Source organism: Mesoplodon mirus, assembly GCF_964341445.2.
Source record: "Mesoplodon mirus genome assembly, chromosome: 15".
In the NCBI taxonomy this organism is placed as follows: Eukaryota; Metazoa; Chordata; class Mammalia; order Artiodactyla; family Ziphiidae; genus Mesoplodon; species Mesoplodon mirus.
Genome location: NC_138991.1, coordinates 25,859,733 through 25,874,321, shown reverse-complemented (window position 1 = coordinate 25,874,321; position 14,589 = coordinate 25,859,733). Strand labels below are relative to the sequence as shown.

General features: G+C 46.5%; 1 protein-coding gene across 1 annotated transcript; it reads left to right on the top strand.

Moving 5' to 3' along the window:
- Positions 1–1,055: 1,055 nt before the first annotated feature.
- Positions 1,056–12,425, top strand: BPIFA3 (BPI fold containing family A member 3; the record flags this gene model as incomplete). Its single annotated transcript, XM_082644492.1, has 7 exons — positions 1,056–1,179; positions 7,116–7,305; positions 9,172–9,279; positions 9,928–10,077; positions 11,289–11,373; positions 11,794–11,857; positions 12,391–12,425. The coding sequence occupies 7 exons, from the start codon at positions 1,056–1,058 to the stop codon at positions 12,423–12,425; spliced, it is 756 nt and encodes a 251-aa protein (XP_082500618.1).
- Positions 12,426–14,589: the final 2,164 nt, after the last annotated feature.

Sequence of the window (14,589 nt, the reverse complement as noted above, 5' to 3'; positions counted from 1 at the left end):
GCAGCTGTATGCAAAAGAGATTGTAGTTGGGCCAGGGAAGGAGCTGGGACACCAGGTAGGACATCCCTGCAATAACTCAGGCCAAGATGATGGCAGCTGAGGAGGAGTGGTTAGATGTGGTCAGATCCTGGAAGTGTTGACAGGACTTCCTGGCAGATGGGTCATGGGAGATGAGGAAAGAGGAGTGAGTCAAGGGGGACTCCAAGGGCTGTGGCTGGAGCAACTGGATGGATTGGGATGCCATGTCTTGAGATGGTGAGGAGAGGGGATTTGAACTGAATTCTTAATGACCCTCCAACCCAGAGCAACAAGATAAACCTAACGCTTTGGCTTCAAGGCTCTCTGTCCCCTCCTTGTAAATCTTATCCACAAAACATCCATCCATCCAATTATTCATTCATTCATTTGTATCACTTAATAAACATCACTGGTAACTGCCATGTGGTAAACATGGGAGGCACTGGACACAGGAGGATTAATTAAATTCACACCCTGTGCTCCAGAAACATATAATTTAGTGGGGGGATTCAGAGGCCATCCATCCTCACTATTTTATGTATTCAGTCATCTGGTCCCTCAACAATCATCAGCACTTAATTTCTCACAAGCAAGCATTGCGATAGGCATTGCAGATGATCCTGCCCTTAAGAAAGTTCTAGGCCAATTGGAAAGCCTGAGATTAACCATCCTTGCCCATTCATTCATTCATTCATTCACTGAAGAGTCACCAACATCCACCCTGTGCTGGTCTGGGAGAGGTTTCCCACTGGATGACCCAACAGCGGGGTCTACTGGGTGTCTCTAAGCAACAAGGCTTCCATCTGGATCCCTGGCCTCCCCACAGGGTTCCACCTGCTGCCCTCACCATGTGATGAAACCCCAGTGGCAGCTGCCAGAGCCCATCACGACACCTCCCCACAGCATGCTGGGGGCTAAGCCCGGTGTCATCTTCTTACAGAAAACCATAAGTCCATCCATCTGGGTGGCCACCCTTGCAGCCATCCACGTGGGTACCATCTGACCTTTCTTAATACCCACAGGTCCAAGAACCCAAGATGCATTCACTCTGGAGGCTCCTGGTCCTCCTCAGCTTGCTGGCCTTGCCCTTGGCACTACAGAAGCAGCACTGGCCTGGCCTGGCCAAGACCCACACAGACAGCAAATCGGGTCTGGCGAGAAGTAAGTTAAGCCCATGCTCTGCCCGCTGTCACAGGGAGGGTAGGGAAAGCATTAACTTGACCCCACCACTGACTTGCTAGATGACCTGGAATTGGTCACTTACCCTCTTCTCTTCCTTTTTTTTTAGACCTGAAGTACACAGAATTGAGTTTGAGTTGATCATATGCCTATTCCTAGCACATCATCATTATCATGAACCATGGCAAGACCCCTCTTGTGCTTTATTTTATGTTATTTTCCTCTCGACCTCTTATTCTCACTCCCATTCCCCTCTTCCTTGGCAGGCACTGCAGCTTGTTTAATATAGGTGTTGGCTTTTTTGGGGTGGTGTTGCACAGCTTGTGGGATCTTAGTTCCCTGACCAAGGATTGAAGTCGGGCCCCCGCAGTGGAAGCACAGAGTCCTAACCACTGGAAAGCCAGGAAATTCCCTAATATATGTGTTTTTAAATGCCCATATCCTTGTAAAACATATAGTGTTTTGATTTACATAAATGGTAATGCCATATAGATTTCTTTTTTTTTTTTTTTACTGTTTTCACTGGACACCGTGCTGTTGACATCTGTTGCTTCAGACTTGTGCAGAAAAGTCCATGAAATACATCCACTTCATCATCACTTGGCCATTTCCTTAGGGATGAACACTTGAGTTGTCTCTAACTCCCCACTATTATAAACTACACGGCGACGAACATTCTCACGTGTCCTTCTTAGAACCTATGGGAGAATTTCCCTGGGTTATACCCTGAAGGGAGATGGCTGGGCTCTAAGGCAGGTGCAAACTGAATTTAACTGAAGACTGCCAGATTGCTTTTTAGGATGGCTGTGCAGGTCTACACCCATTCCAGTAACAAACAAGCATACCTGTATCCCTTGTTTCCCAAAACTGGAGAGAATCCACTGGTTTTACCCTCCTTGGGCTGCCACAGCAAGATACCACAGACCAGGTGGCTTGAACAACAGACATTTATTTTCTCACAGCTCTGAAGGCTGGAAGTTCAAGATCAAGTTGCCCACAGGGTTGGTTTCTTGTGAAACCTCTCTTCCTGGCTTGTAGATGGCCACCTTCTCACTGTGTCCTTCTGTGTGTGTACAGAGGGTGAGTGAGCACGTTCTGGTGTCTCTTCCTCTTCTTATAAGGACGCCAGTCCCATCGGATTAAGGCCCCACCCTTATGACCTGATTCAATGTTAACTCCTCCTTCAAGGCCCCATCTCCAAATACAGTCACATTGGAGATTAAGGCTTCACTATATTGATTTGGGGCGGGGGGAGCACAATTCAGTACATAACAGCATCTTTCTAATTGTTTGCCAGTCTGATGTGTGTCTGAGTGATATCTAATTGTTTTAGTTTGACTATCTGATTAGTGAGAAGTTTGAGCAACACGTCTTAATTCTGTTAGCCATTTTGACTTCTTTGAATTCCCTGTTCTTATCTTTTGCCCATTTTTCTATTTGCTTTCCAATTTTTTTAATCCTCTTTGATTTGAGAAGATGTTCATTTATTCTTTTTTTTTTTTTTTTTTTTTTATGCAGTACACGGGCCTCTCACTGTTGTGGCCTCTCCCGTTGCGGAGCACAGGCTCCAGACGCACAGGCTCAGCGGCCATGGCTCACGGGCCCAGCCACTCCGTGGCATGTGGGATCCTCCCGGACCGGGGCACGAACCCGTGTCCCCTGCATCGGCAGGCGGACTCTCAACCACTGCGCCACCCGGGAAGCCCTCATTTATTCTTGACATTTGTCCCTTGTCAGGTCTAAACATTGCTAACATTTCTCCCAAACTGTCACCTATTAACTTTGTTTGTAGACACTTCATTGAACAGGAATATTTTCAAACTCATCAACATTTCATCTTATGGCTTATATTTGATGAGTCTTAAGCCTTTGTCTCTACCCTGTTTTTTCTAACAGCTTTACACTTTCACATTTCACATATAGGATTTTAATCCATTTGGAGGCCATCTTTATGTATGTTTACATCTGTAAATTAGAGATTCAGCTTCACTTCTCTCCTTATGAGTCCATTCAACCCACCTACTAAATGGTCAAGTTTCCAAACACATGGATTCCCTTTTGAGTTCTGTGTTCTGTGTCTGTGTAACTGTTTCTGTACCCAAAACATAACATTTTAAATACTACATCTTTGTAAAATGCCATTTTATCTGATAGAACTTTCTTCTTCCAAATGAATCTTAGACTGTGTTGAGTTCCTTAAAAAAGAGAAAAAAATCTTCTGGAAATTTAATTAAGGTTTCACTGAATTTGTTTATTAACTTAATGACAATTGACATTTTTGCAGTATTATGTTAGGCAATTACAAAAGTAGTATATCTTTCAATTTAATCAGGTTATATTTTAGATCCCTTAATAGAATTTTAAATTTATTTAAATGACTTAAGTATGTTTTGTTAAATTGATTCCTAGAGAATTTATGGGTTTTGTTGCCACAGTAAATATTGCCTAATTTTCTATTATATTTTCTAGTTGGTATTGCTGGTACAGATGAGAGGAAAGCTGTTGATTTTTAAAAATTAATCTGCTATCCGAAAGTCTTGCTGACCGCTTATTAGTTCTATTTATTAGTCTTATTTATTCTGTTCAATTTTCTATCTAGAGGATTATATCATCTGCTAATAGTGACAGTTTTATCTTTTCTCTTCTAAACCTTATACTTCTTGTGCCTTTTTCTTATCTTGCACTATAGCCAAGGCCTCCTATAGGAATGGGAATATATCTAGAATTATCCACTTAGTATATTTCTGTAGGTTTTTGGGATATAGTTTTTATCATGTTAAGAAAGTCCCCTTATATTTCTAGTTTCCTAAATTTTTCTTAATCATAAATCAGTATTGGTCCTTAACAAATGTTTTTCTGCATCTAAAAATTCATCCATCTTTTTCTTCTACTCTGTTAATGTGATAAACTGTATTAATAGATTTTCTTATGTTGAATTCATCCTAGCATTTCTGGAATAAATATGATATTTTTATAACATACTATAATTATCTGTTTATAACTGCTATTATTGTATTATTTTTATAATGTACTTTATTATTTTTATAATGTATTATTTTTATAATATACATTAATGTATTTATAATGTATCAAACTAAAATTTATATTTTATAATGCAATATGACATTTTTTTTTTTTTTTCTTTTTGCGGTATGCGGGCCTCTCACTGTTGTGGCCTCTCCCGTTGCGGAGCACAGGCTCCGGATGCGCAGGCCCAGTGGCCATGGCTCACGGGCCCAGCCGCTCCGCGGCATATGGGATCCTCCCAGACCGGGGCACGAACCCGTATCCCCTGCATCGGCAGGCGGACTCTCAACCACTGCGCCACCAGGGAGGCCCTATATGACATTTTTATAATGTACTATTAGCTATTAGATTTGTTAGCTAGTAATTTATTTAGGATCTGAGCAAATTTTTCATACATAAAATTGATGTGTAATATCTTTTCCTTGTACTGTTCTTGAAGCAAGTTGTACTAGCCTCATAAAATGAATTTTGCATCTTCTTCTTCTGTTTTCTTTCACAATTACCTTTTCATAAAGTTGGGTAAAAGTCTTCCATAAAACCATCTAGATCAAAAACTTTTGGGGAATGAGATCACCTGTTTCTATTTCTTAATGGTTTTAAGTTATCAGTGTTTCCCATTTCCCCTCATCATGACTTGGCATTTTATGGTTTGCCATAAAGGTATGCATTGCATTTAGGTTATCAAATATATTCACATGTGGTTGTGGCTCCAGGTATCCTCATTTGTACGATAGGTGCGGTTAGAATGCTGTTTCATGGGGCTGCTTTTGAGACTTAAATGAAGGCATGTATGTGCAAAGTGTTTTTCAACTGTGAAAATGTTTATCTCTACAACCACTTCTCATGTATCTGTTACGGTGTTACAGAAAACTCAAGTCAATCTGGTTTAAACAATAAAAAAATGTATTTCACACAACTGAAAGTCATAGGTAGGGCAAGCTCCAGGTTTGGTTCAATCAGCAGCTCAAAGCTGCCAACCAGAACTGAATTTCATCCTTTTTTAGCTCTGTTATCGTCATGGTTTCATCCGCAGGCTGCTGGTTCACAGTGTGATAGGAAAATGGTGGCCAGTGGCCATTGGAGCTATAGGCTGTCTTGTTCCTTTCCAGTAGGAGAAAGAGAAAGAAACCTTCCCCTCAAACATGAAGCATAGGGTCTTCTGTTTAGTCTGATAGAACCAACTTGGATCATATGCAAACTTTGTACCTGTAAGAGTCACCATGCAATGATAATCAACAACCCCATCTGGACCAGGAATTGAAAAGAGTGTCTGAATCAAAACAGGGGTCAGATGGGAAGAATAGGATGAATGGGTGGATGGGAGAGTGGGTGGATAAGAGGATGGATGGGAGGATGTATGGATGAGTGGATGGATGGATGGGAGGGTGGATGGGTAGACGGATGGATTGATGGATGGATATTGGATAAACAGATAGATGGAGAATAGATGGGAGGATGGATGGATGGATGGATATTGGATAGACAGATAGATGGAGAATAGATGGGAGGATGGATGGATGGACGGATGGATGGATGGATGGATACTGGACTGACAACTACTAGTGTCTGCTGCTCACAAATTCCCAAGTGCTACTATCATCATTAACCAAGAACTACTAAGAGTTCTAGGCATACCTATAGTTTCACTCCATCCTTGAAACTATTTCTTTACTGTATGTTCTCCTACTAGATAGAAAAATGGTTTGTGTGTTTAGTGCCCAGTACTGGGCCTGATACCCAGTAGATGCTCAGTAAATATCCTTTGGCTAAATGTCTCAATATTCCTAGTAAGTATCCTATGAGATGGGTATTATTACTGCCCTATTACACAGATGAGGAAATCAAGACTCAGGGAGTTGGCAGAGCTAGGATTTGAACCCAGATCTATGACTCCAGAGACACTTTTTTTTTTTTATTTTATTTTTTTTTTGGCTGCATTGGGTCTTTGTTGCTGTGCGCAGGCTTTCTCTAGTTGCAGTGAGCCGGGACTACTCTTTGTCCCGGTGCGCGGGCTTCTCATTGCGGCGGCTTCCCCTGTTGCGGAGCACGGGCTCTGGGTGCACGAGCTTCAGTAGTTGTGGCGCACAGGCCTAGCTGCTCGGCAGCATGTGGGATCTTCCTGGACCGGGACTCGAACCCGTGTCCCCTGCATTGGTGGGCGGACTTCCAACCACTGCGCCACCGGGGAAGCCCCAGAGACACTTTCTTGTTTGTAGGCAGCAGAAACATGGGGTGCTGAAAGGGGGTCTGGGGGCTGGCCCTGGAGGATACTGGTGAGGTGTGACAATGGCTTCTGTGGCTCTGCAGTAATACATAGTTCTCAGTGTGGGACTTGAACACCTAGAGGGTTTAGTCGGTGCAATAAATGTGTCCTGAGGTGAGCTCTGAGGTTTGTCAGAACTGGGCCCCCAACCTGGGCAGCCGGGGTCTAGGGCCCAGAGAGTTAGGACTTCACGCAAGTCAATAGCTTTTCAAATTTCCCTCCTTTTTGGAATTCATTCTTTTCCGCTGGTAGCTCCACCCAGCCCTGCAGTTTATTCCGAGCATGGTGGGGGAGGATTTCCATTTATTCTCTCCTTATTTGCCCACCTTTTTTTCTCTTGAACCAACATTTACTGTGATCTAGATCCTGTATGTTAGGCTCTGTGTTCCAGATTCAGAGATACAGCACTGGGCAAATTTTCAACCATAATATCTCTCTTGAGCAGCTATTGCCTGCCAGACCCTCTGGAGGTGTGTCACACCAGCACTGCAAAGCATCATTTCACGGATGAAGAATGTGGATCTCAGTGTTGGGGGCAGGGGGATGACACACCAATCACTCAGCAAGAAGCCGGTGTGCCAGCCTGCAACCTGGGCCTCCTGGCTCCAAACCCCCCCACCTTTGCCAGGACATCGTGCAATGCCACTGGTCCCATATCCATTTCCAATTATTGCCCAGGGCCTCATGAAGCGCAATACAGAGCGCCGAATCCAGAACATCCGCTTCTTGGACAGTCTGAATGCTTCCAGGCAGATGGCCTCGGGGATGGTGGGAAGGCTAATTGACAGCATGAGTCTTCAGCAGCATCAAGAAGGCAGGTGAGATCCTGAGCCCCATCACTGGCCCTGAGACTCCTGATAAAGCTCTGAGTAAGAGGGCAGAGCTTGAGGGCATGGTAGTACAAGGCCTGTGAAGAGGAAAGGAGGGAGGATTGGAAGGAGATGTCAGACCCAACACAAGGATGAGTAGGGGGCCCAGTACAAAGGGTCTCTGGGAGAGGCAGCACAGCAGAATCATTAAAGGTGAAGGTTTGGGAGCAAAAGTTTCTGCATTTAAATCCTGACTCTGCCACCAACTTTGGGGAAATTGCTGGGCCACTCTGGTCTCATCTATAAAATGGGTACCCAGAGCACAGCCTGGTTAAACATCTGGGGTGCCAAAGGAACCCAGGACTAGAGTCAGACATTTGAACCCCACTCTTGCTTGAAAGCTGTGTGACTCTGGGCAAGGCATTTGAGCTCCCTGAGCTTCAGCCTTGAGTCCTCCTCAATGAAATGGGTGTAATGATCCCTGCATCCTGGAGCTGTTAGGAGCTTTCCCTGTGGCACATAGTGGATGCATAGCCATTGGTATAATTAGCCTCGCCGAACTGGGCCTGTCCTCCACCTCCATTTTCCCCCCTTCCTCTCAATGGATGCAGGCCTCCCCAGCTGCCTGGTCTCAAAGTTGCTCAAATGTAACACCATGATCCCAGCCTGCTGTGCCCTTGACCTACCTTCTTTCTGATTTGAATCCCTCATTCCCTCCATTTTAATGAGCGCCAGTACTCACCAGCAGGGTTTCCCTTGCTGTGTGCAGCCACAATCACTTCCCTTCATTCATTCCTTTAACAATTGTTACAGTTATTCATTGAGCACCTACTGTGTACCAGCACCTGGACTGGGTACTGGGAATACAGTTCTACATAGACCTACAGTCCCTGCCCTTTTGGATCTTACATCCTAGTTAGTGAGATAGGCCACAAAAGTAAATAACTAATTTCAGATGGAGGGATATAACATGAAGACAGATTTAGCCAGGTCAGGGGTGAGAGTGAAAGGGCTGATTGGGGGACCTTCCTAACCCTTAAGTAGAAATATGAATGAAGAGAAGGAAGTAAGTGACATGAGGTCATGGGGGCACAGTGAGTGCAAAGGCCCTGAGGTAGGAAGGAGATTGATGCATTTGAGGAAGAGGAAAAGTCCTGTGTGGCTGGGTGAGCAAGGGGAGGGTGGTAGGAGATGGGGCTGCAGAGGCAGGTGAGGCCAGACCCTGCAGATCTGAGGGGCTGTGATGTGGAGTTCAGATTTTATTGCAAGAGCAGTGAGAAACCAGTAGAGAACACTGAGTGACAGGGGAGTGTTAAGGCCCCTCTGGCTGCCACATGGAGATGGTTTGTGGAGAGGCCAAGATCGTGGCCTGGAGCCCAGAGAGAAACTAGAGCATCTCCAGGCAAGAAGTGATGGTGACCTGGACCAGACGAAAGCAACAGAGTAATGGGAAGTGGTGCATTTCAGGATATATTTTGCAAGCAGAGCCAACATGATTTGCTAATGAGTGGAATGTGGCGGTGAGGGATGGAGAGAAGTTGAAGACAGCTCCCACGGTTTGGGTCTGGGCCCCTGGGCAGGTGGTGGGGCTATCCACTGAGGGCGGGAGGCTGGCTCTGAGAACGGGCCCAGGGGCTGGGTCTGCAGCTGGCTGTGGGTTTCACAAGTCAGTTGTGTGGAGCTGTTCAGGGGCGCTCGGGGACAGCTTGTAACCCCAGGGCTCCTGCAGGGAGCTCTTGCCCTCAGAGCATCTGTAAAAGGATCTGACTCCAAATCCGACTGCTAGGAGACAGGCCAGCCTTGTCTGTAACGCCCAAAGCCTTGAGGTCTGAGGCCCTTCACCCTTGCGGGGGTCTTTGCTCTTTCCTTGTGCAGCGCCAACATCACCGACATTCAGCTGGACTATGGCGGGATCCGGATGTCTTTCCATAAGGAGTGGTTCTTGGCAAACATCTCACTTGAATTTGACATTGACTCGAGACTGTAAGTCATACAGAAGCGGGGCCTGAAGGGCACTGTTCCTCTTCACTGGGAACCTGGGAGTGGGGGAAGGAGGGGCAGATTTTGGCAATTTGGGGAACCCAGATCTTTCTGCTGCAAACTGGTTTCAATTCCTGGTTTCCGAACTCACTTGCTGTGTGACCTTGGGCAAGTCACTTCACTTCTCTGAGCCTTGGTTTCTGCAGCTGAAATGTGGATGGCGATCACTGGTCAGTGGAGGCAGGTTGCTCATTTAAACCTATGTGAGTTCCCTACAATGATTTTTAAAAAGAGAAACAGTTTAATGATCGCATCACCCTTCCCTCCTCCGGTTTAGACTACCCTTTAACATCTACTGCCTCTGGGAGGGCTCCACTAAATGGTAAAGATTTTTAGAATAAGATTAACTCTCAATTTCTGAATTTCCGAAGGCCCCCTAATCTGGTCCATTTCAAGGATTTTCAGAAGGCACTCTGGCTAGTAATGTTTTTCGCCTTAATCGCTGACCACAGAATTTAACATCCAGGCAACGTGGAGCCCCACTGTGCTGGTGTGTTGAAAGAGCCACTCTCCAGTGTTGGCTGCTTCCTCCTCCTTCTATTCTTTCTCTGTCTCCTGCCCCTCCCCACTCCTCCTCTCTCTCGTCCCCAGGCCCTTCAATAACCAGATCATAAAGGCACACGCACGCATGAACTTTGCTGTGGAGTTCCGGCTGGAGAAAGATGGGTTTGGCCGGAGGGATCTGGTGATAGGCAACTGCCGCGTGGAGCCCAGCAGCGTCCGCATGACTGTCCTCACTGAGTAAGATCCCAGCCGCCCCTCCCCAGGGCTGGGCCCCTTCCTGACTGGCCCTGGCTGCAGCCGCAGGTCCCCACCACCTCCTGGGTGAGCCCCAAACAGATCTCACCCAGGACCTTCCCCAGGATCTGTTCCTCCTCCTGCATCCCCATCCCAGAGATGGCCCTGCCACCCTCCCAGAAGCCAGACTCCTCCTCTGCCTCACTCCCCACAGCCCATCTTCCACAGGTCCCATCAATGACCTCCTGGCAACCCTCCCCTGCTCCCTTTCTCTCCATCCCCACAGCCACTGACTGGGCTCATAGTCCACTTCCTGGACCATTGTGGGAACCTCCTCCAACTCTCCCTGACTCAGACCTCACCGCTTTCACTCTCTTCTACCCCTGCAGCAGAAATCACTTTCTAGCCCAGAAATCTAACCATGTCACCCAGCCCCTGCTCCAGACACTCCAATGGTTCTCCAGTGCCCTCTGGATGAAGAGCAAACTCCTGGATGTCACTCAAGGCCCTACTTGTCCTGTCCCCTACTCCACTCTGCAGCCTTTTGCCCTCAAGTCTCTCTGAAGAACCCCCCTCCATCAATATACCGTACATTTTCATACCACCGTGCCTTTGCACATGCTGATCCTTATGCTTGGATGCCCCTCCTTCCTTCTTTAAAGCTCTTCCTCATCACTCATTCATTCAACAAATATTTGCTGAGAACCTACTATGTGCTAGGCACAACATACTTGATGCTAAGGATACAGTAGTGAACAAGATAGAAAAAAATAGACTTAAATAAAGATCTGTAGACTAGCTGACCAAGTGTGTCAACCCCAACAGACTGAGTCCCTCAAGGGCAAGATTTGTGTCTGATCTCTCTCTGTAATTCCAGAATGCTGAAAGCAACTAGGTCATCAGTGGATATCCATTCATTTATTCATCAGACATTCACTGAATGCCTAGATCATGCCGGACAACCACGGAGAAGACTGTGGACTGTAGTTACTGACCTGGTTCTAATCTAATCAGCATTTAACTAGCTGTGTGACCTTGGGCAAGGCACATCACCTCTCTGAGCTGCGCCTTTGACTATTGCTTACAATGATGCCTCTCATGTAGGGCTCTCTGAGGATTAAATGGCTGTGTGAGATGTTCTCCACACACAGCACCTGACATTAGTATTGTCTGTATTTATCTGTTCTGTTCTGTATATCTATCTCTCTTTCTAGAGATATCCCACCAAAGATGAAACATTTTTTCCACAACCTCAGAGACAACCTGGAAAAAGTTATCCCACACCTGATAGAAAGTCAGGTAAGTTTCAGCAAAGTAGTTTCACCTTGGGCATCTTTGAGTCCAAGGGTCAGGGCATATATATTGGCATTTCAGCAAAGAATTGGGCTTTAGAACCTGAGAAATCTCAAATTAAGATGTTCAATTTTGCCATCTACTGACAGTGTGTCCTTGGGCAAGTGACTTAACCTCCCCGAGCCTCAGTTTCCCCATCTGTAACATGGGAACCGTCACAGTCCCCATTTCACAGAGAGCCACAAGGATTCAGGGGGGCAAAGCACAGAAGTACTGTGTATAGCACCTGGTGGGTAGTTGGCGTTCAGTACAAGGGAGCCACACTTGCCATGATTCCTTGTGGAAATCCCGTGGATTCCAGCCACAGCCCCTCCAGTTTTCTTTTCCCGCTCCCTGGTCTGACCCTCCTCTGTGTTGGTGGCTCAGGAATGTCCTCTGATCGATGAAATCCTCAGGCAGCTGGATGTGAAACTGTTGAAAAGCCTCATGGGTGAGTGAGCACCTGTGTCCCTCCGGGGGGAGGACTCAGGACGGGCAAATGGCCAGAAGAGGTGCCCCCACTGCAGCTCTCACTGAGGCCTGCTGAGGGGTGTCTGCATGTGCTCCGAGGACACTCAGAGGTGACCATATGACCATGACCTTCACTATCCCCCGAGAGAGCCGGGACAGCAGAGGGCACCCCTACCGAGCAGGCTGTGCCCCGCCAATTCACCCAAACCTCCAGGTTACCAGAGCTTCTCGCAAGATCTCCACTCAATCCTTTAGGGAGCACTGCCCTCCCACACATCCAAGCCCACCCCCATCCCAGTTGCAGATAAACAGATATAGTCCCTGCCTTCAGGGAGCTCACAGTGAGTGGAAAACACAAGAACTGAATAATTAGATATCATTTGAAGAGTTTTAATGTGAATGTTCCCGGCACCAGACCTTGGTCAGCATGGATGGATGAGCGACCCCTTCGGTGTGGACCTGGGGGTCAGAGGGCAGACACCTGGTGACTGATTCTGCCTCTTCTCCTTACAGAGCAGGCCATTGCTCATGAACTCAACCAACTTTGAGTCCAGCCAGCCTTTCACGAGCCAGACTTGAGCACCCCCTAGCTGCCCACTGATAATCAGAAGGAGATTCCAGATTTGGAGACCACAAGTCTCCCTAAGAGTGGGGCTTCCGATGTCCCACTTTTACCACAGGCCCTGTGGACATCCTGTCCTCTTCCACAATAAACTCTAGCTCTGAAGGGTACAGAGGTCCTTCTGCCTGGGCCCTGAGGTTTGAGTTCCAAAAATCAGACCTGATGAAGGTCCATCCTGAGACTTGACTGATGGCTGATAAGGTCCATCCCAAACCCAGGATATGCCTGGGTTTGCTCATCAGCCCAGAAATGCCAGAGAAAACACTTTTTCTTTTCCTGTAATTTGCAGTCGATAGCCCATCCATGGATGTGCTCATCAATGTGGGGAGGGCCCTGTTGAGAGTTCCCATCCCCTTGTTCATTCAACCCATGTTTATTAAGCACCTGATATGTGCCCAGAACCTTGCTGGGCTCCAAGGGGGTGAAGAAGAACGGTGACAGAGTGGTAAAGTATAAACACTGGCACCAAACAGATCTGAGTTCAAATTTGATTCAGCCCAACGAGAAGTTCCAGGAGGGTATAAACATATGTATCATGGTGACCAATGACCCTCCAGCCCCCAGCACAGGCCTGACACCAAGTGTGTGCTCAGCAAATACCCAGAGTTAAATAATGGGTGAGTCCTCGTCTTATGATTCCCTAACTGTATCAGGGACAAGGCATTTTACCTTTTGGTCTCCCTCCCCTGCAAAGTGGGAATAGAAGTCTTACACAATGTGGAGCAGCAGGGGCCTCACACTGCTGGAGCGAGATAAGTCGCATCTCTACTTTGTAAAACTCATGGCAACATCCCCTGAAGGGCAATATATTCCTCCCTCTGACCCACAGTCCCGATCCTAGGTACAGAAATACATGCACATGGGCACCGCAAGACGTGTCCAAGATTGCTCATAGACCCATAGTCATAATAGCCCCAGAGTGAAAACTCCCTAAATGCCCATGAAAAGAATGGGTAAATAGAGTTGGTAAATACCTTGTGGGATAGTCACCAGCGGAATGCTCTACAGTAATGAAAATAACCTACACCCACACAACCACGTGGATGGATCTCACACACCTAACAAAGCCAGGCCCCGAAACACACATCTCCCATCTATATGAGGCTCAAACACAGCAAACCTAATCCGTGCTGTCAGAGGTCAGGATGGTGGTTACCCTCAGGGAGAGGGTTAGTGACTGGAAGTAGTAGGAGGGCCTTCTGGAGGGCTGGTAACACTCTGTTTCTTGATCTGGGTGCTGGTTATGGGGAGGGTGTTCAGTTTGTGAAAATTCATTGAGCTGTTCACTTATGTGCATTTTTCTTGTGTATGTTATATTTTAACAAAAAATTTTTTTTGAAAATAAAAACTATTTACCATGCAGAATGTTTGTAGGAGTACATGAAAAGACATTTGCAATATGTTTAGCATCTGCTAGGTCCATGGGAAATACTTATTAAAAGTCATTTAATTCATTGTTAATTATTTGATTAATGACTACTCACTTCTTAAATATAGATTCCTGCCCTCCTCCACCCAAGGAAAGGGACAACATACTGAGAAATCAAGGGGAAATACACACACACACACACACATTAATAGTAGCACATACATCTGAGCACTCTGCATGTGCCAAGCTTGGTGTTAGGAGCTTGCATCCAGCATCTCATCAAATCCTCACAGAAACCCCAGGAAGTCCAAAACTGCTATCCTATTCATGCATGAGGACACTGAGGCTCAGAGAGGGAAAGCCACTTGCCCAAGGTCACAGAGCCAGGAAATGACCAAGTCGACTGCACTCAAGCAGCCAGACTCCAGAGCCCACAGCCTTGACCACTCTGAATCCCCACTTCAGTCTTCCTTCCCTTCCTTCTAACACCCCTATCCCACCCACAACCCCACACTGAGAGAAAAATGTTGAAATCTGCGTTCCGCTAGATTGACAAGCTCAAACAAGGAAGTGTCAACAGCTCAGAGATGAGAATAGGGCAAGAGATACTCATGTCTCCATCTTTCAATTCAGACTCCCTAATCCGAAATGCTTCACTGGGGATCTGCAACCCTAAACACCCATGTTCACACGAATGATCCCCCTTGACAGCCTTGAGTTT